At 46.5% G+C, this 20,389-nt stretch overlaps 2 protein-coding genes across 13 annotated transcripts in view; one reads left to right on the top strand and one right to left on the bottom strand.

The window, feature by feature from the left end:
- Nucleotides 1-20,389, bottom strand: part of Cecr2 (CECR2 histone acetyl-lysine reader) — a 137,090-nt gene that overhangs the window by 60,230 nt on the left and 56,471 nt on the right. For all 11 annotated transcript variants that reach the window (XM_076567819.1, XM_076567820.1, XM_076567822.1 and 8 more), the window contains exon 2: nucleotides 3,218-3,312. In XM_076567819.1, coding sequence (XP_076423934.1) covers nucleotides 3,218-3,312 — 95 coding nt within the window. The remainder of the gene's footprint in view (nucleotides 1-3,217; nucleotides 3,313-20,389) is intronic.
- On the top strand, nucleotides 12,510-15,742 carry LOC143272495 (uncharacterized). 2 transcript variants are annotated; one of them, XM_076567837.1, is made up of 2 exons: nucleotides 12,510-12,982; nucleotides 14,536-15,742. In XM_076567837.1, exons 1-2 carry the CDS (start codon nucleotides 12,825-12,827, stop codon nucleotides 14,711-14,713), a joined length of 336 nt encoding a protein of 111 aa, XP_076423952.1. In that variant the 5' UTR covers nucleotides 12,510-12,824; the 3' UTR covers nucleotides 14,714-15,742. The 2 variants fall into 2 exon arrangements, with proteins under 2 accessions (XP_076423952.1, XP_076423951.1); XM_076567836.1 differs by having other exon boundaries at nucleotides 12,519-12,982; nucleotides 13,799-15,742.

Here is a 20,389-nt window from a genome sequence, read left to right as displayed (position 1 = left end):
TTTTCACATCATGTTATAGATACCGCAGGTCCCTCAAAGTAGACATTTATGCTCATCAATAGTTGTAGGTAGTAATGCTAAGAAATTAGAACTGCTGCTAGCTTGTAATTTAAGGAATTTAGATACGCATCACTGTATGAGAACCAGGTGTAGTCTAATTGTTAGGAGTATTTGATTCGATTCCCAGTACTACAAAACACTGGGCATGGTGATGTGCACATGTAACTCCAGCACCAAATTCAAATCACCCTACACAGCCAGTTGGAGTCCAGTCTGGGCTTCATGTGACTCTGTAAAAGGACCCAGAGACTATGGCCCAATGTGGCCTGACCAGATGTCTAGACTTTGATTTGTTTTGTTAAACAGTCAGAGAGATAAGAATGGTTCTTATGTTTTTGAAAATAACATTTTAAAGTATATTATTTTATATTTTATGATTTGGGGTGTTAGACATTAGAGTAGCAAAGAAAGAGAATACCATTTCAACTGAGGTGTCTGGACAAGGCAAACTTTACTCTTGATCCAGAGGGTGTGCTTAGGAAGAGGAACACACTTAGAAGTGAACTTGGGTTTTACTCTAGGAAGATGGCTATGTCTTTCTCTATTGGGGGTTCGCAGGGTCTCATTCCAGCTCAGGCTGGCATTATGCTCTCAGGAAGTCTACACAGTGCTAGGATAGATGTGAGCCACTATGTCCAGATGTATTCTTATTCCTATGCATATCATGCAGTAACTGTCTACTTGCAATAATAAAAATCATAATGTAATTACTGCAGAGCCTCTGTCCTCATCCCAGCATAACATTGTACACTCCAGGAGAGCCAGTGGAGTATTCTGCTTAGACCACTGATAGGTCTAAAAGACACCATGTTCAAAGCTAATGAAAATTATTGAGAAAGCCTCATGGTTTCAAAGTTGGTTCAAAAATAAAACAGAGTCACTCCTGTGGTAGGCAGTCTGATATTTTCTTTAAACAAAATCTTTATGAAAACATTTTGTTTACCTTTTTTAATGTGTATTTGTGTTTTGCCTACGTGTGTGTCTCTGCACCAAGTGCATGCCTAATGCTTTAGGAGGCCAGAAGAGGAAAATCAAATCCCCTAGAATTGGGAATTACAAATATCTGTGATCCACTGTGGCTGCTGGGAATCAAATCTGGGTCCTCTGAAAGAACATCCAGTGCTCTTCACTTGTAAGCCATAATTGCATCCAGCCCATTAACAAATCTTAAGTGGGCATTTCTTTCAATTGAGTGCACGTCCAGAAACAAGAATAAGAAGATTAATTTGAACATCTAGTAAATTTAGTATAAAGCTACTCAGTTAAAAGTTAGACTAAATATCTCCCTAACAGACTGGATTATCTGATAATCAAATCACATTTAGAGAAAACGTGGTTAATAAGAAAAATTACTGCTATAAACTAACTGTAGATATGAAAATGTAAAACCATATACAAGTGATACAAGTGTGTTTAAAAAAAAAACAACGAATAAATGCCATTGGGAGTGGTAGAGCATGCTTTTAATCCCACCACTTGGGAAGCAAAGAAAGGTGGGCTGAACACAAATTAGAGGACAGCCAGAGCCATAGTGAGAAAGAGGAGGAGGAGGTGGTAGTGGTGGTAGTAATGTTCATTATAATCTCTCTGACCAAACCAACACATAATTTAACATGCATGCATTAAGTATGAAATTTAAAGTACTACTCCAAATATACTTTACTCAAGATGGGTATTACACAAACAAAGCATTCCTTTTAAACCTATGAACTATTATGGAGACAATAGCAAGTGTTTTTAGGGCTAGCAGTATAATTCAGGGAGAGAGAATGTGTTTAGCATGGCCAGGGCAGAAGAGCTGATCCCTAAGACACTCCCCAAAAAGAAGTTTTCTAACAATGTCTTAGAGCAAACCAGACTTAAACACAAACACACACACACACACACACACACACACACACACACACACACACACACACAGCTTAGCAGCCTACAAAATTTCACCCAAAGGTCAGTATAGCACATTTGTGGCTATCACTAACATATATCTGCCATGCAGGCTGACATGAAAAGTCAGAAAACCATATTCAGGATGACAAAGCTAGGTATGGGGTCACATGTCTGTAATTCCAGCACTCTTCTCACTGTCCACCTTTCTCAGCCAATATGAACATTTCCCTTAACAGTAACACCAGGCCTAGCTTACCAACTAGCACACTGGATTCATTATAACGAAACAATGCAATACACCATTTTTTTAAAAATAAAAAACTTGTATTTTCAAATTATGTATTTATGTGGGTGTCTGTGTGGGTCTGTGCACATGCCCACAGACGCCAGAAGAGGGCATTGGAGTTCTTGGAGTGAGAGTCACAAGAGGTTGTATGACATCCAAACTTGCATCCTTAACAGCAGTATGTGCTCTTAAGCACTGACCCACCTCTCCAGCCACCTTTAACTATTTGAAAAACATGAACTGAACTCCCACATAATTTCAAAGGTTTCAAAGGGCCAAGAGACTAGGAGAGCAGGATAATTGGCCTTTTGGTCAAGTTTGTCCTATTCTGTTTCAACTTGGATTAAATCAAGGGAAATCTGGATGGCCCATGTCTATAGTCTAGCTACGTGGGAGGCTGAAGCAGCAAGATCTCGTGAGCTCAGGAGTTCTATGCCAGCCTGGGCAATTCGGAGGGACCCAGTCTCAAAGCAAAGCACAGAGAAGAGCTCTTAGCAAGGAGCTCTGTATTTGTCTACATAGATTAACATCTACTCCAAAATTCTATACATCTCAAAGAGCTGTATGTTACAGAAGGAGCCCAAAGACTCCAAGTTAATTCTGTTACTGTACTAGTTATGGGAACAACAGAAGATATGTAAGCCACAAGAATGTATTGAAATCTGATTTTAATTTGTTAGGCAATATTTTGCCAGTAGTACAAGCCAAAATCAGAAAAATACACACACAAAAGAAATCCTACACTCAAAGTAGTCTCAGTATAACAGAATGACATTTGTTGGTAAACATAAAATAAACTCAAGAATTACAATAAAGAATGAACATACATAAGGGCTGTGAATGCACTTGTACACAGAGCCTACATACACTGTTAGGTACTGGCCAATGCTAGGTTCTTGTGTGTCTCAGGAGTGTGGAGCTACCATGACAGCAGGTTAATGAGTTCTCTATGCAAGAAACAGTAAGAACAGGATTACTTACGTGATATCCCTTCGCTGATAGCAGCCCTGAAGCAGGCAGGCAATCAGATCACTGATAAACTCTGAGTCATCTCTGTGAAGAGCTGCCTCTAATTCCTGAGAGCGGAAAGAGAGCGAGAGAACTAGATCAGAGATCTGTGTAAATGCATTGTCCCCCCTGAGCATCAGCAGACTATAAGCAACAGAATGAATGGTTAGTGGAAATAAACGACAGTCATAAACAATGCTGCCCTTCTTCCCATGTATACTTTCAGAAGGACAACGAGAGTTTAGCATTCTAGTTTATTTCTTCCGTTACTTCTTACTAGTCCCCATTCCCTTTTATCTACATCCTTCACATTAGAAGAAGCATACAAGCATATTTCTTTTTTATGAACTGATGCTAATTATATAATCCAAGAACTTGGTGGGGGTGGGGGTGGGGGAGCTGGAGGTCAATGTTGAGATGTCTTTTTCAATCACTTCTCCACCTTATTTTATGAGACAATGTCTCTCATCGAGACTGGGGATTGCTACACTAAACCTGGATCTCCACCTCCTCAGCACTAGGGTTGTAGGTACATAACATCTGACGTGTTTACATGAGGGTTGGAAATTCAAACTCTGGTCCTCATTATTACATAGCAAAGCACTTTACAGAACAAATCACCTCTTTAGCCCCTTGCTTCATATTTTAATGACAATGAAGATTATAGAAACACCATACAACTGATTATAAACTAGTCTTCATTTACTTGACAGTCCTATTAGATAACCCTACTGCAAAAGCTTTAAGGAACAAAGCAGCTCTAGGTGAATGCAGTATAGCTCTACCTACAAGACTGATGAAAGCAGGTTGCTGGAATAAAGTTATCCTTACATCATCTGGTGAGAAATGAGGTAACGACTTAGTAATTTAATCCTAGGTGAGGTGCATTTGTTTGCACTGAAAGTTCAGGTGGAAGCTGCACCAGACAGATGATCTTCATACAGAACTCAGAAATTAAGAGATGGGTCAATGGGCAAGAAGGAGCCGTGGGAAACATCAGTAATCTTAGTTCTCTTTTCAACCCTCCCAAACAATAATGTTTTCTGAAGAGATAGAATATGCTCTAGGTCATTTTTTTTTTTAAATACAACCTAAGTTTACCTGCATTAAAACAGATTCCCAAGAGTCTGCTTACAACTGACTAGTTTACAACTATAATCCACAGAAAAATCAAACTTTTGGGCACCTTATCTCAAAAGCAAGACATGTGATTTCTGATCTCAACACCAATTATATAGCCACACAAATACACACACACTAAAGTGGACAGTCTGCTTCTACTATAGAGAAACAATCAAGTTTTTATGGACTCTTAACTAACTGTTCCATTTATTTACTTAAAGTCCTGAGATCCAGGAATGCTTAAAGCTAGAAGGGAAATTACAGGTCATACAACACTTCAACTCTCTCAACAGATAGCTAGGCCTACCTAGTACAGCACACCTGCAGTCTCAATATTTAAGCAGAATAGAACATCCAAGCCAATATGGGTTACAATAGCGATATTATTCCCAAAACAAAAAATAACAAAATCTCAAAGAATGACTTTTCTAAGTCAGTAAATCAGTGACAGAGCCCGCCCCCAGGGGGAGGGGCAAACAAAACTCCCTCTCCCTCATTAACAATCTTTATTTTAGAAAGGCTCAATGGGGTTGGCAAGATGGTTCAGAGGATGAAGTCACTTACTGCCCAAGCCTGGTGACCTGAATTCCATCTCTGAAGCCCACATGAAGGTGTCTTATCTCTTTACACCCACACAGTCATAATAATAATTTTAATTTTTTTGGGAAAAAAAAGTTGGAGGCGCTCCTGTTTAGCATCCTGACATCAATACACACTGACATTAGAGAATCAAGAACCTGTGTATGGTCAGCAAAGCCCTGGGGAGCCATTAACCCACACCAATCAGAAGCAGAGACAGAAAGTCTGCAGGGAGGAGACAAACCTCTGAAAGGCTATAGAAGACCAGGCCCCCAGGCAGCTCATCAGGTGCTGGTCTCCAACACACCTCAGTGCACTACAAGAATCACAAGCAACAAGGGACCCTTCTAGGGAATGTGTGTCCCACTAGGTTCTCCTGCTTCTGACCCTGGTGAATGCGGAGTGTCTGGCACCCTGGCTGACCTAACTAAGCACAAATGAGGCCATGACCTGTGGTAGAATATTATTTTAAGGTGTGTTACTTTTGCTTATGTTGCATTTGTTTAGCTCTGTGCAGCTGTGTTACTGTGCCTGTGTAAACACCTGATGGTCTAATAAAGAACTGGCCAATAGCAAGGCAGGAGAAAGGATAGGAGGGGCTGGCAGGCAGAGAGAATAAATAGAAGGAGAAATCTGGGAGGAGGGATTGAAAAGGGGAAGCCAGAGAAGGAGAAGGACATCAGAAGCCAGCCAGCCAGCTACACAACCAGCAATGGAGTAAGATTTACAGAAGTAGGAGCATGGGAAAAGCCCAGAAGCAAAAGGAAGATGGGATAAGTTAAAGAAAGCTGGCAAGAAATAAGCCAAGCTAAGGCAAGGCAATCATGAGTAATAATAAGCCTCGGTGTGTGAATTTACTTGGGAGCTGGGTGGCGGCTCCCCCCAAAAGTCAAAAAGACCAAAACTAAACAACAACAACCAGCTAGTCTCTGCAGCTCTCAAGGAACACTGCTCCGGAGGAACATCTGCTGTGGAGCCAGCATTCACTGTCCTTCCCCACCTGTGACTGTGGACATGGGAGCCTGCTGGGCACTGGACAACTTGTGCCACCTAGTGAGTGAGCTAGGCCTCTAGATAGAGTAGTATCACTGTTAGGCCATTAAGATTCATTTCCTGTGAGCAATTTCTTTTTCCCTGAGGTGTAAAGTGTGAACAATAAACTGTGCATTAAAAAAACAAAAAACAAAACCCTGTCTGCCTCTCTGTAATGAGTGAGTCACGTTCAAGACACTTGTCTTTTACAACTTTTACAAGTTTTCCCAAATGACTTCCACTTTGTGATCCTACTGCCAAAATGCCACAGCTGCATTAACATATTACAGCACACTCTATGAGACTCACTACTATGTCCCCTTGTCTACCACACTGACTCAAACATAACTCAATCAAGCCCTGCTCTTCTGTGCTGGGGATGGAACCCAAGGCCTTTGTTATAGACAAGTGCTCAGCACTGAAATGTATCTATATATCTCCACAGCCCTAACCCCCCATAACATAATTCTTTATAGATTCTTTGGGAATTTTACATCATGCATCCCAATCCTGCTCACTTCCTAGTCCCTCCATATCCTCTCACAAAAGACCCCCCTCCCAAAAAATTAATTTAAAACAAAACAAAGAAAAGAAAAACCACCTCTCTCATCTTTCTTTCCTCTCCATCATCTCTTCATCCACTTGGTAGTAACAGAAGCCACAGACAACTCATACCCTGGCTGCTGTAGGGCCATACATGGCAGCAGCCCAATCCAGATGACACTATGGCCCAGTGGCAGCACAAGCCAATCAGGTCATCATGGCCCTGGTGGTAGCACAGCCCTAGGACACTAATATGACCACAGGTTTCAGCCTAGACCCCAGGCATCCATATGGATTTTGGTGGCAACATGGGTCATGGACATAACACAGACCCTGGATAAAGTACAGCCAGTGAACCAGAAATGGTCCTACACTGCAGCACTGGCTACTTGGGCCCCTTTAAGACACTTCTACAAGGCCTTTTCTCAGAGAATTCTAGGTCAAGAGTTACTAAGACTAGGTTCAGTGATGCACACCTTCAATCCCAGCTCCCAGGAGGCAGAGACAGGCAAGTCAGAGCTACACACTGATACCATCTCCTCCCACTCCCCCAAAAGCAGAGATTTTAAAATAGCTGCTTTATCCCTCTCCAATAGGTAATGGTAAGTCCCAGCAGTTTGTACCAATAAATGAACCCAAGACAAGACCGTGAAACCATTCTGTGTGGACTATATATTAAGAATGCTGCAGGAGAAAACAGCAACAACAGAAAGAACAGGGAAGCCATTTTAATCCTGCTGAACCAAAGAACTGGTTTGGTTAACCTTTTCCATATTAGTTTAATGGTACAGAGTCTCAGACAGGAAAATAAAAAAGTTCTGGAGATGTATTTCAGTGTGAATTTACTCTGCCCTAAAATGTGCACCCAAGCAGTTAGTAGCAAGGTACTACTGACTGCACTTAAAAAATTCACAAGTTTCTGAATAGAAAGTGAAATTCCCTTTAACTCACAGTCCACTAGATCCATGCTCTAATAAAGCTCTCTGCAAAAAACTACTTGGAAATCCAGGTTATTCAAAGCTTTATTATTTGCGGTTTCAACCTAGAGCTTAAGTCTTAAAGGAGCCTCCTAAAAATCTCCACCCCAACTTTTTTTTTCTTTTCTCACTTTCTCTTCTACTCTTTTGTATCTCCCTTTCACTGTGTGCAATGAACTGTGAGCACCGAAATCTGACCTTTGCCAAGATGCTCAGGGGCAGAAGAGGAAGGGAAGGGAAAGAGCAGAAAAGGCAGCAGATCGGCAGAAAGAGGGGAACCTTGTTCCCATCGGCTCTGCAGCTTCAGAGAGTAGGTGAAGAGAGTAACAGGATTTGCCCCTCTTGCAGCTGGCGTCACAGCTCATTAGTGAAAAGTCTGATCACCACCGCCCCCATTTTCCCTGCCCTGGAGAACAAATCTTTCCACCATGCAGTGGCTACTGGGGATGAGCAAGGGACAGCCCACACTCCTGGGCGATGGAGGAAACACAAAGAGGTGCTTAGCACACATTATAGAAAAGCATTCTCAACTGTTTACTTCTAATGCCCTGCCTGCTTAACAAACACAAATTTGTGACTATAGAGACTCTAATGACAGGGTATTACTAAATTCCGTTAGCATAACCTGTCATACATTTAACCTTCTCCTAAACACTGATATTTTCTCTTGTATGCTATGCTCCTGTTCCTTGTACAAATTTTCTTTAATCTTACTATAAGGGGTGGTAGAGAAAAAAATGTTTCTTCCATTTCCAAGTAAGAATAAAGATCTCAGATTTGCATAATTGCCAATCAATCACAATAATGCTTTGAGTTCATTAGAGGCAGAAAAGAAATAAACAAAAACACTTAAATAATAGTTTGTTTGTTGCATTTGCTTTTTTAAGAGCTAAAATCCTTCCAGTATGCATAGGACCAAGGACAGTGTAGGATCTGGGTCATATTTGCTTCTGTGTGGGAGCAGAACCACTTCTGCACAAAGGGGATGCACAGCAGGCCCCTTGAAGAGCTCTCCCAGCTGCTGTCCAAGAGAGAATGCCTGGAGTGTAAGCTCAGAATACTAGAAGAAAAAAAGCACACTGGTCTCCAGAAGGCACCTCTGACTTTGACAGCTGATGCTTTCTCACTTGGTATAAATTAATTTAATCCCAAAGGCATGTGCCATGCCAATTTAGACTGTAAAGTATAAATCAGATAGAGTGCCTACAATGCTCAGGGACCTGAAACCAGCTATAAACACTTTCAGTTGGCCAAGCAGCTTATCCTGTGTGCTTTCAAAGGCTAAAGGTTTTGTTGTAATCATTTTTTCTCAATTTCCCATCAAACAGTGAATCTAAAATAGCTCCTAAGTTGAATGCAACTCTAATAAAATACCAATTTCTCTGGAAAACATTAATTATATCAACTAACAAGCAAACCTACAATATGACTTTCTGTAAATGTGATACTTCCGAGTTGCAAAGGGAGGAGAAGGGAGGAGGAGAGCAGGGAGGAGCAGGAGGTTCTTGAAGCTTCGTGGACCTTTCCTGAGACCAGAAAGCTTCCTACTTACCACATTCTAAGAGGCTAGTGCACGGGCCAGACAAGCACGGCCATGCAGGAAAGAAATCTGGAAAAACAGGTTCCTGACTAGCCATACCCAGCTTCTGCTATCAGGCACTAGGATGGGTTGTCTAGATTTCATGACTGAGGTCAAGGGCTCGTGCAGCAGCTGGGTCCCACCACCCATGGGCAGGAAACACGTAAAAAAATGGCACAGCTTGTGAACAGTTTTACTTTGCCTTTTTTGTTTTTACTGTCGGTCCTTGCTGCTGGGGAAGGTATTCTTAATTAGATATTTGCATAAAATTTAAAGTTAAAGCAAAAGATTGAGAGAACTACTTTTAGAAGCTATTTCAAATGACAGCTCCAGGCCTCAGAAACAATTAGTGTTCTCTGTCCTCAACCAGGTCACTGCTGCTTGACTTGGAAACCCTCTGAGTAAGGAGCCAAAGACTTTTGACTTTAGGGTGGGGAGCATTTACAGAAAGTGGTTTGGAGACGGAACCTAGGGTCTTGTGCATGCTAGGAGGGCTTAACTATAGAATTGTAGCTTGGTGCTGGATAGATGGCTCAGAAGTTAATAGCAATAAGCGGCTCCCGAAGAAGGTGTTGGTTTCCCAGCACCCATGCTGGGAAGCTCACAAGCGTGTGTGTGTGTGTGTGTGTGTGTGTGTGTGTGTGTGTAGATACACACACACACACATATATACACACATACACATATATATACACCAATATAGATAAACACACACTATTAAAAGAAAATTACTCTTTTTAAAAAGACACTGGCTTTTGAAGGAAAGATTAATCAACCCTGAAAGGTTAACATGGACATGAGTGGCAGGACCTATTATCGTTAGGAAGAGAGACAGGAAAGAAAGAGTCAAGATCTAGTGGGAGGGGGCGCTGAAAGGATGAGAGTGGAAGTAGCAAACATGAGATGAAAGGGAAATGTCTCAGAAGCAGAATCAACAGCATATTATAATTAAGTGTAGGTAGGAAAAAAAAGAACAGTTACATTTTTACATAAGTTGTAATCTTAATCAACAAATAAATAAGGGCTAGAAGTGGTTCAGTGGTTAAAAGTGCTTCCTACACACTCTTGATCTGCACCCACGTAAACAGCTGGGTGCCATTTTTGCCACACAACTTGTAACCCCAGTGGATTTTGGGGTGGGGTACATAAAGACCGATGGTATTCAACAGCTTCCAGAGATGCTGCCTTAGAGGGAAAGATGGAGAGTGATGAAGGCCTGATGCCCTCTTCTGGCCTCCTACCACCTATGTGGCAAGGGATCCAGGAGACAGGCAATAAGTATTTTTAATTCTGAGTGACAGAGAGCCCCAAACAGAGGGACAGTCAGAATATGGATGTGGATATGAACAAAGGCTCATGAAAATTCTCACAAGTCGGCAAGTAGACCTCAACAAGGCACTCAGTGAAAATTATATGCAACTTCTAAGAATGAAATGTTCAAGTTTTGGGGGGTTCTTTTGAAAGACCCCCGCTCCATTATGAGGATATGGGGCGTTGGGCCGATGTTATGCCCCCCCAATAACTTGGCCTTAGAAACGCCATTCTGCAGGAATCAGAAAAACAGGAGTTCACAGCCATAGCCAGCTACCCGGCCTTGACAGAGATAGCTATGGCCAGCCTTGAGAGAGATAACTGTGGTCAGCAGCCTTGGGAGTAAGACAGTTGATATTTTATGGCGGGCCCCTGGCCTTGAGGAATAAGCAGCTGGCCTGGACAAGGCCAAATCAGCCACACACATATGACCCCAAGTTCACCCTGGCCTTCTTTGAAACAACCAATAGGGACCCTGTAACTATGCTTCTCGCTTCTGTAACCGCGCCTCTGCCCCTGGGATCCCATAAAAAGTCCCCCTTGCCCTAGGAAAGGGCGCAAGTCCTCCAAGAGACTTCGCCCCAGGTACCTGGTCTAAATAAACCCTCTTGCTTTTGCATCTGATCTGTGGTTTCGGTGTGTTCCTTGGGTTTGGGGTCTCTCCCGGAGAAAGATCTCAGCCGGGGGTCTTTCATTTGGTGGCCCGTACGGGGATTGAGACCCCTCCCTGGGACCACCGACCCACCATCAGGAGGTAAGCCGGCCGGCCTTGATTTATGTCATCCCTGTCCAGTCTGAGGGTTGTCTGTTTGTCTGAGTGTTAAATGTTGTTTGTTTGTCTCCGCGCCTGCGTCTGATAATCTGTCTGTGTCAGTGGATCTGAAAGGGGGGACCGACGGGTCTGGACTTCGCCACTGAACCCTGGGAGACGTCCTAGGGGAATCTGGGAACCTGGAAGACGTTCCACGGTTCATCTGAAGTGCCCTCTGTGGCACGGTCTGAAGACCCCTCTGGGGGCACGGTTTTTCTGGTTTTGCTTTCGGTTTGGAACCGAAGCCGCGCAGCGAGTGTTAGTCTTATTTATATTGGTCTGTCGTTTTTTTTTTGTTTTCTGTTTAACCGTTCTCCTCTTAAAAACAGCCATAGGACAGACTGTCATCACCCCCTTGAGCCTCATGCTTAAACACTGGTCAGACGTAAAGAAAGACACGAGCCAACAACAAAGGAGTCGTAATCAAGAAAAAAAAAAAATAGATCACTCTTTGCGAGGCCGATTGGGTTAAAATGGATGTAGGATGGCCTCGTCAGGAAACCTTTAACCTCAGTCTTATTTCACAGGTGGAAAAAAAAAAAGTTTTTGCTTCCAGTCCCCATGGCCACCCGGACCAGGTCCCATACATTGCCATGTGGAGACTCCTGACAACAGAACCTCCCCCATGGGTTAAGCCGTTTCTCTTCCCCTCAGCCCCCCGGCGGCAGCAGCGCTCGCCGAATCCCGGAGCCGAGGAAGCCAGATCGGCGGATCCCTCCCACTCCCTGTTCCTCCCTAACCCCACACCAGCAAGTCTTTTCCTCTCCCCGCGGGCCGCTGCTCCGGCGCAGGCGGGCGCGCGGGCAGGCTTGCAGGCGGGTGCGGGAAAAGGAAACGCGCAGGCGGGGCTGCCGGGAAGCTAGGGCGCCGGGACGCCCCCTGCCCAGTCCCCGCAGGCCGTCAGCGGTGATGGCGGTGGCGGCGGCGGGTGCCGGAGCTCCCCGCGCCTCCTCCCGTCCGCGCGGCCGCGGCGCGGTCGCGGGGGTCCGGGACGGCGCTGGGGGGGGCTCCCCTCACTCCCCGCTCTCCCCGGCTGTCCATGTCTCCCGTGCGGGCGGAGGAGTCCGCCCCGCCGGGCCGTGGTTTTCCGCGTGGCGCCTAACAGCGGACTTGGAGCTGGTGCAGACCAGGGGAATCTGATCGCGGAGGCCCGGGGCGGCGCGGACATGGGCACCAAGCAGAGTGGCCCCGCCGCCAACGGCCGCACCCGCGCCTACTCGGGCTCGGACCTGCCCTCCGGCGGCGCGCGCGCGCGCGCGCGGCGGCCCCCGGCGCGGCTGGCCGGGACCCGGGCGGCGGAGGCCCGCGGCGGCACAGGCGGGGCCAGGGGCGGGGCCGGCGACCAGCCGGACCCGGGCGGCGGGGAGCCAGCGGCGGCGCAGGCGGCCTCGGTCCCGGCAACGCCCCACAGCCGCTCGCTCGGAGGGGCGGTGGATAGCGCGATGGGCGGCCGAGCGGCACAGTCGGCAGCGGCGGCGCAGGCGGACACGGGATGTGGCAGGGACATGCAGGCGGGGCCGGGGATGGGGTCGGCGAGGGACCGCCCCCTGGCCGGCGACCCACAGCGATGTGCCACGACCGGCTCCGGCCCAATATGGGGAAGGTGACTAGGGGGCGGCGTCACCCATGGACGCCGAGTCACCCCGCCCCGAGTGTTACAACCCCCCCGACAGCGCCGGAGGGACCGGCGGCTCCTGCAGCGGCCCCCAAACAGCGGAGGATGAGTTCCTGCTTCCTCCCCAATTGCCGGTCGCCTACGAGGAAGGCGGGACAAAGCAGCGAAGGTAGGGAACACCTACATCTCTGGCCAGTTGCTCTTAGCGGGTCTCCAGGGGCTCTAACCCCCTACCGATTGGGCTCAGGTTACCAGAAAGAGACGCCGGCAGCGCGTTTTTAAAAAAAGGACTTAGAGAGACACGGAGGGAGAGGAAAAACAAACAAAAAAGTCCTGGCCACTGTAAGGTCTCAGGGACAGGTCAGAGAGGGAGTTAGGAAGTTAGGACGGGAGATCAAAAAAAGAACACTGCTTGACAAAGACAAAGTGCTTACTGTAAACAGAGAGGACATTGGGCTCGTGACTGATCAAAAAAAGCCTCAAGGGTCTCGGAGACCTAAGCCAAGGGTCCTCAATCTGGAAGATTGGGGAGGTCAAGGCCAGGAGACCCCCTCCCCCCGACCTAGGATAACTCTCAAGATTAGGGGGCAGCCAGTGACCTTCCTAGTGGACACCGGGGCTCAACGTTCAGTCCTGACCCATACCGGAGGCTCTCTCAATGACCGCACAGCTTTGGTCCAGGGGGCCACAGGTAACAGGAGGTATCAAAGGACCACCGAGAAAAAAAAAAAAGGTTCAGCTGACATCTGGACAGGACCCAAAGGGAGCCCCCTACAAGTCCTAGCCCTTTAAACTGTTCGTGGACGAGAACTCAGGCTTTGCAAAAGAAATGTTGATACAGAGACTGGGGCCATGAAAGCCCGGTAGCTGCAGGATGGCCCGCCCCCCTGTCTACATGTGGTAGCCATTGCTGTTTTGCTCAAGGATGCAGGGAAACTGACTTTGGGACAGCCATTAACTGTGTTATCCTCCCATGCGGTGAAAGCTCTGGTCCAGCAGCCCCCAGACCGAGTGATGTTCAGACCAGTTGTCTCCCTCAACCCCGCAACCCTGCTGCCTGGCTCACGGATGGGAGCAGCTTCCTCCAAGAAGGAGAACGGAGGGCCGGAGCAGCCGTCACCACCGAATCGGAGATAGTTTGGACCTCACCACTGCTACCTGGAACATCGGCCCAAAAGGCAGAGCTGATCGCGCTGACCCAGGCCCTCCGGATGGCGGAAGCCCGGAGGACCAGGAACTAACAAAAGAAAATGGGGGCGGAATGGAGCCCCGAGCGACAAGCTTACATCATAGATGGACAGAGGCCTTGCCTACCAAGAAAAAGACCGCTAACGTGGTAACCAAAAAAAAAAAACTCCTAGATGACATCTTTCCCAGGTATGGAATACCCCAGATATTGGGGTCAGACAATGGGCCCGCCTTCGTCTCCCAGGTAAGTCAGGAGGTGGCCAGGCTACGGGGGATCGATTGGAAACTTCATTGTGCATACAGCCCCCAGAGCTCAGGACAGGTAGAACGTGCAAATAAAACCATTAAGGAGACTTTAACCAAATTAACGCTTGCAACTGGCACTAGAGATTGGGTGCTCCTACTCCCCCTAGCCCTTTACCGAGCCCGGAACACTCCTGGGCCTCATGGCCTAACCCCGTTCGAGATCATGTATGGGGCTCCCCCACCAATTGTAAATTTCCTTTACTCTGATATCTCCTCTTTTGCCACTAGCCCTCCAATTGATGCAAAAGACGGTATAAAAACCCCTGCCTGCCGAAAACAACTGAACCGCCCGGTGGTGCCTCACCCATTCAAGATTGGGGACTCTGTCTGGGTCCGACGCCCTCAATCTAGGAACCTAGAGCCGAGGTTGACGGGACAGCGGCTTGGGTCCACACGTCGCATGTAAAGGCTGCCAAGAAACCCGACGAAGCTGAGGGCACCGAGACATCTAGTTCAACGCTCTCCAAACCCACTAAAGATAAGACTCACCCGGGGGTCCCCTTGATCCCCCTAATAGTCCTCCTGACATAAGGAGGGACATCACCAGAGAGCCTGTTTCCCTGACGCTGGCCCTGTTACTGGAAAAAATTACCATAAACAAAATAGCTGCTGGGGTAGATACAGGGACTGCAGCCCTTATAGAGACCGGCCAATTCAGACAGCTCCAAGTAGCCATGCTCAACAAAAATGATTTAAAAGATAGTTCCAAAGGTCACCGTGGTTTATGACCCTTGTCTCCACCATTATGGGCCCCCTAATCGTCCTCCTGCTCATTTTATTGTTTGGGTCATACATCCTCAACAGATTGGTGCAATTCATCAAGGATAAGGTTTCTGTTGCCCAGGCTTTGATCCTAACCAAACAATATCAGAGGCTCAGACAGTCAGAGATAGAGCTAACCCCTTATTCTCCATCCTAAAATGAAAGATTTCATTTGGTACAAAAGAAAATGGGGGAATGAAAGACCCCCGCTCCATTATGAGGATATGGGGCGTTGGGCCGATGTTATGCCCCCCCAATAACTTGGCCTTAGAAACGCCATTCTGCAGGAATCAGAAAAACAGGAGTTCACAGCCATAGCCAGCTACCCGGCCTTGACAGAGATAGCTATGGCCAGCCTTGAGAGAGATAACTGTGGTCAGCAGCCTTGGGAGTAAGACAGTTGATATTTTATGGCGGGCCCCTGGCCTTGAGGAATAAGCAGCTGGCCTGGACAAGGCCAAATCAGCCACACACATATGACCCCAAGTTCACCCTGGCCTTCTTTGAAACAACCAATAGGGACCCTGTAACTATGCTTCTCGCTTCTGTAACCGCGCCTCTGCCCCTGGGATCCCATAAAAAGTCCCCCTTGCCCTAGGAAAGGGCGCAAGTCCTCCAAGAGACTTCGCCCCAGGTACCTGGTCTAAATAAACCCTCTTGCTTTTGCATCTGATCTGTGGTTTCGGTGTGTTCCTTGGGTTTGGGGTCTCTCCCGGAGAAAGATCTCAGCCGGGGGTCTTTCACTTTTTTGTTTTTGTTTTTTTGTTTTGTTTTTTTCAAGACAGGGTTTCTCTATGTTGTTTTGGTGCCTGTCCTGGATCACACTCTGTAGACCAGGCTGGCCTCAAACTCAGAGATTGGCCTGGCTCTGCCTCCCCAGCGCTGGAATTAAAGACATGCACCACCACAGCCCGGCTCAAGTTTTTTTTTTTTTAAATTAGTAATAGCCTACGCATAAATACTTGATACTGACTACTGCCTCCACAAAGCAAGTGATAACAAATGCTCCCCAAGCTAAATGAAAGAAACTAGCCACTGGGAAGCAGTATTTCTAAAAGACTAATGAATGATTAAGAGCCTCAACAAAAACCAGAAATAAAATGAAAAGATACAACACACTAAGAAAGCAGGTATGACTACAACCATGAGGAGGCGGTGAGCGGAGCAGAGCCTTGAGAAGTCAAGGCCTACTGGAAAGAAATGAACTAGGCCATTGCAGGCATGCTCATGAAGAGAATATTGAAACCTCGCCCCCTTCTTGATTCTCCTTGCTTCCCAGCTGCTGTGATACAGTTCCCAAATAGGTGTCCCTGATGTGATTTATCATGATACCATAAACTCAGAGAAACACGGTCAAATGACAATAGTTTTAAACCATTTGTCCTCTTAAGCTGAGCTATCTTAGAATCTTGTTACCGAGATAGAACATTAGACTTAATTAACCCCTATAGTATGAGTTCTCTTTGGAAAAGATTATCAGAATCCAAAGGGGATAGGCTTCATGCTATCAATAGTGCAAAATCTCAAGATAAAAACTTGCTAGTGTTCACCCAACCTTGCCCTTGGGGAGAGACACTGATGATACTTTGTTGTGGGGGACAAATATTTCATCAGCCCTGGGACAAATTATTCCCCTCAGATTAGGTTAGCTAGTGGATCTTGGTGTTAAGAACATTAAGTCCATGAAAGTTGACCTACCTAATTTTAAAAACACAAAATGTCATTCTGACACTTGAGGTCTATGCACACTGCTAAGATTTTCAACCTACAAAGCTGAGGGCTAGATTTAGTCATCTGAAATCAAGCATAACAAGACAAGACGCTAGAATGGGAATTTGGAGGCATTTTGGGGGGAACACAAGGCAAACAAACAGGTATGATTTGTTGGGAAAAGGATAAAGAAGAAAGAAAAGGACACAAAAGGGTTCCCCAACTCAAGTCCAGGTTCCAAAGTCAGTATTAACACTTACCAAGCATTCAATGAAAGCTATCATTTCCCCCAATTTTTTTGGCTTCTCAGCCACATTCAATGAAGATGATGCCTTGGGTCACACATTAAATACACAAACACTAAGAAAAGCTGATAAACAGGAGTTTACTACCCTAAAACATTTTTTAGCCTGTTTATTTATTTATGAGACAGGGAGGGTCTCATGGCTAGCCTGGAACTCACTCTGTAGAGCAGGTTGAACTTTCTACTATACTAGCCTTTACCTCCTGGGTGCTGGGATCAATGGAGTGTGGGTAGCTGAAGTTTTCCTTTGTCCCACCTGGTCCGCTGCTCAGACCCAAGTAAACACATAAAGACTCATAATAATTAAAACGGCTCGGTCATTAGCTCAGGCTTACAACTGACGAGCACTTACACTTAAACTCAGCCCATTTCTGTTAATCTATATGTTGCCAAGTTCTCAGTGGCTTTACCTCTGTGCCATTACATGATGCTCCCCGGACAGTGGGCTGGTGTCTCCTGACTCAACATTCCTCTTCCCAGAATTCTCCTTGTCTGCTTATCCCACCTATACTTCCGGCCTGGCTACTGGCCAGTCAGCATTTTATTAAACCAGTGCACAAAAGCATTATCCCACAACAGTTTAGCACCACATCAAACTCACTTACCAAATCTCTTACCAAAGAGAAAATAGATTACATTCAGAGCACATCACAACCATCAACAGTAATGATCTGACTTCCTATTAAGAAAACTTGACCCAACTCTACCCCAGTTGCCAGCCAGCAGGGAAAAATCCTGCAAGAAGGCCCCTGCCACCAAAACTCCCCATCGGACCCTGTAATCTACACGCCCTGCCCCAATACCCATCAGCCTGAGACCCCAGTAACTTCCTGAGGCAAGGAAACCAAACCGCCAACCCTCCTTGGACCAACAGCCCTCCCTGTCTGCGCAGCAGCTGCTCTCTAATGCCAGCTCCATCTCTCTTTGCCAAGCTCCAGCGGAAGGAGGGGCGAGATAAGTTAGGAGGTGCCCATACTATGGCTCATGGAAAGCAGACTGCCTCAAATACACCCAGCAAACAACTGGCTGCAAAAGCCGCTCGCAAGAGTGCGCCCTCTACTGGACAGTGAAGAAACCTCATCTTTTCAGGACTGGTATTGTGGCATTTCGTGAAATCAGACACAATCAGAAATCCACTGGGGCGGGGGGGGGGGGGGGGGGGGGAATCCACTGAACTTCTGATTCCAAAGCTTCCCTTCCAGAGTCTGGTGCAGGAAATTGCTCAGGACTTCAAAACAGATCTGCGCTTCCAGAGTGCAGCCATTGGTGTTTTTACTGGAGGCAAGTGAGGCCTATCTTCTTGTCCTTTTTGAGGATACCAACGTGAATAATATCCATGCCAAATGTTTAACAACTATGCCAAAAGATAATCAGCTAGCATGCCACATACATGGAGAACGTGCTTAAGAGGACCAGCCACTACTGAATGTACCAGGCTCTGCAGACTCCCCATGGAGGACCCTGCCCCGTTGGAGGAGGGAATGGGAGTGGGGTAGGGGGCGGGGAGGCAGGAGAGGGCAATCTGTGATTGGTATGTCAAATGAATAAAAAAAATGCCTTAATAAAACAGAGACAAATAAATAAGATAAGATAAAATAAAAAGAAAGAAAACTCTTCAGCTACAAATGAGACAACCCCCACTTAAGGATCAGGGACTATAATGTAAGAGGGTGTATAAAGATTGTAAGAGCCTGCCAGTCGGTGGTGGCTCATGCCTTTAATCCCAGCATTTGGGATGCAGAGGCAGGCAAATTTGAGTTCGAGGCCAGCCTGGTCTACAAAGTGAGTTCCAGGACAGCCAGGGCTACACAGAAATCCTGTCTCCAACCCCCACCCCAAATGATATAAGAGCCTCTCACAAACAAACAAACAAGAAGAGCCAAGGGGGTGGGGTGGGGCAGAGCGGCATGGGGGTGAGAGACCAAAGCAAAGTGGTGTCTTTGGGACATGAATTCACAGCAGCTGTGGTTAACTCCTCACAAGCCCCCACCCCATCTGAGAAGCAACTGGCAGTGGATGGCTTCTGGAGCAGAAAGTAGTTTCCTAAGTGTGTGGCCCCTGGTAGGCTGCCCACACTCCAGGGGGGAGCCACACAACTAGGGGTGTACAGGCACCACAAACTGGACTTGGCGTGGGTTATGAATGCAAACTTCAAAAGGGACATAAGATAGGAGGGGCGGAGTGAGAAGTGAATCTGGAAGGCGTAGGAAGGGTGGAGGTGAGTATGATCAAAATACATAAGTGAAATTCTCAAAGAATTAATGAAATATTAAGTGGAGGAGGGGGACATCGTGGCACACACTTTTAACACCAGTACTTGAAAGGCCAGCATGATCTACAGAGCCAGTTCCAGAACAACCAAGGCTACACAGAGAAATCCCCCCACCCACCCCGGGGGAAAACAAAAACAAGAAAGAGGTAACTTTGGTGTCAGCACAGGGAGGCTTTAAGAGAATGTCTCTGAACTTAAGCCTCTCCTCATTGCTTTTGATTTGCCTGTAGAAAATCCATTTTCTAACTGGCTCAATGTTGTTTTGAAGCATTCGCATTTACACAGTTTGCTGGGAGTGGCACTTTCCCAGTAAGGAGTTCAACACACTCGGTGCAACCTGTCTCCCACTGTAGACTCTTGAGCAGGAAGGAATTCACTTAGCATGCATGGAAAGGTGAGCACAAAGTTCTAAAGCAAGCTAATGTCCTCCATAAACACTACGATTATCTCAGAGAGTACAGGGGAGTGTAGCCGGAAGTTCCTCTGGTGCCAACGAATCTCTCCCATGCGCTGTCCCACAGCAGCTTATAAAATAATCACTCAGAGGCTGATATTAATTACAAACTGTATGCCCTACGGCTTTAGCTTCTTGCTAGCTAGCTCTTTCACCTTAACTCAACTCATTCCTATTAGTCTATATATGTTGCCACATAGCCGTGGTATTACCGGTCTACTGGCATCTTGCTGCTCCTTCTGTGGCAGGCTGCATCCCCCACCCCATCCCCTTTCTTCTTCCTGTCTCTCTCTTGGATTTTCTGCCTGGCTATAACCTGACTTGCCATAGGCCAGAGCAGCAGCAGCTTCTTCTTCTTCTCCTTCTTCTTTTCCAGACAGGGTTTCTCTGTCCTGGAACTCACTTTGTAGACCAGGCTGGCCTCAAACTCACAGAGATTCACCTGGCTCTGCCTCCTGAGTGCTGTAGTAGCTTCTTTATTATCCAATAGGAGCCACACACATACACAGAAAGACATCCCACAGCAGAGGAATGTTAGTGCACCGATCATTCAGAGTGTTGAAGGTGGAGAACATTTCAC

This window comes from Peromyscus maniculatus, chromosome 3 (genome assembly GCF_049852395.1).
Source record: "Peromyscus maniculatus bairdii isolate BWxNUB_F1_BW_parent chromosome 3, HU_Pman_BW_mat_3.1, whole genome shotgun sequence".
Taxonomy (NCBI): domain Eukaryota; kingdom Metazoa; phylum Chordata; class Mammalia; order Rodentia; family Cricetidae; genus Peromyscus; species Peromyscus maniculatus.
This window is presented reverse-complemented; position numbering and strand designations above follow the sequence as displayed.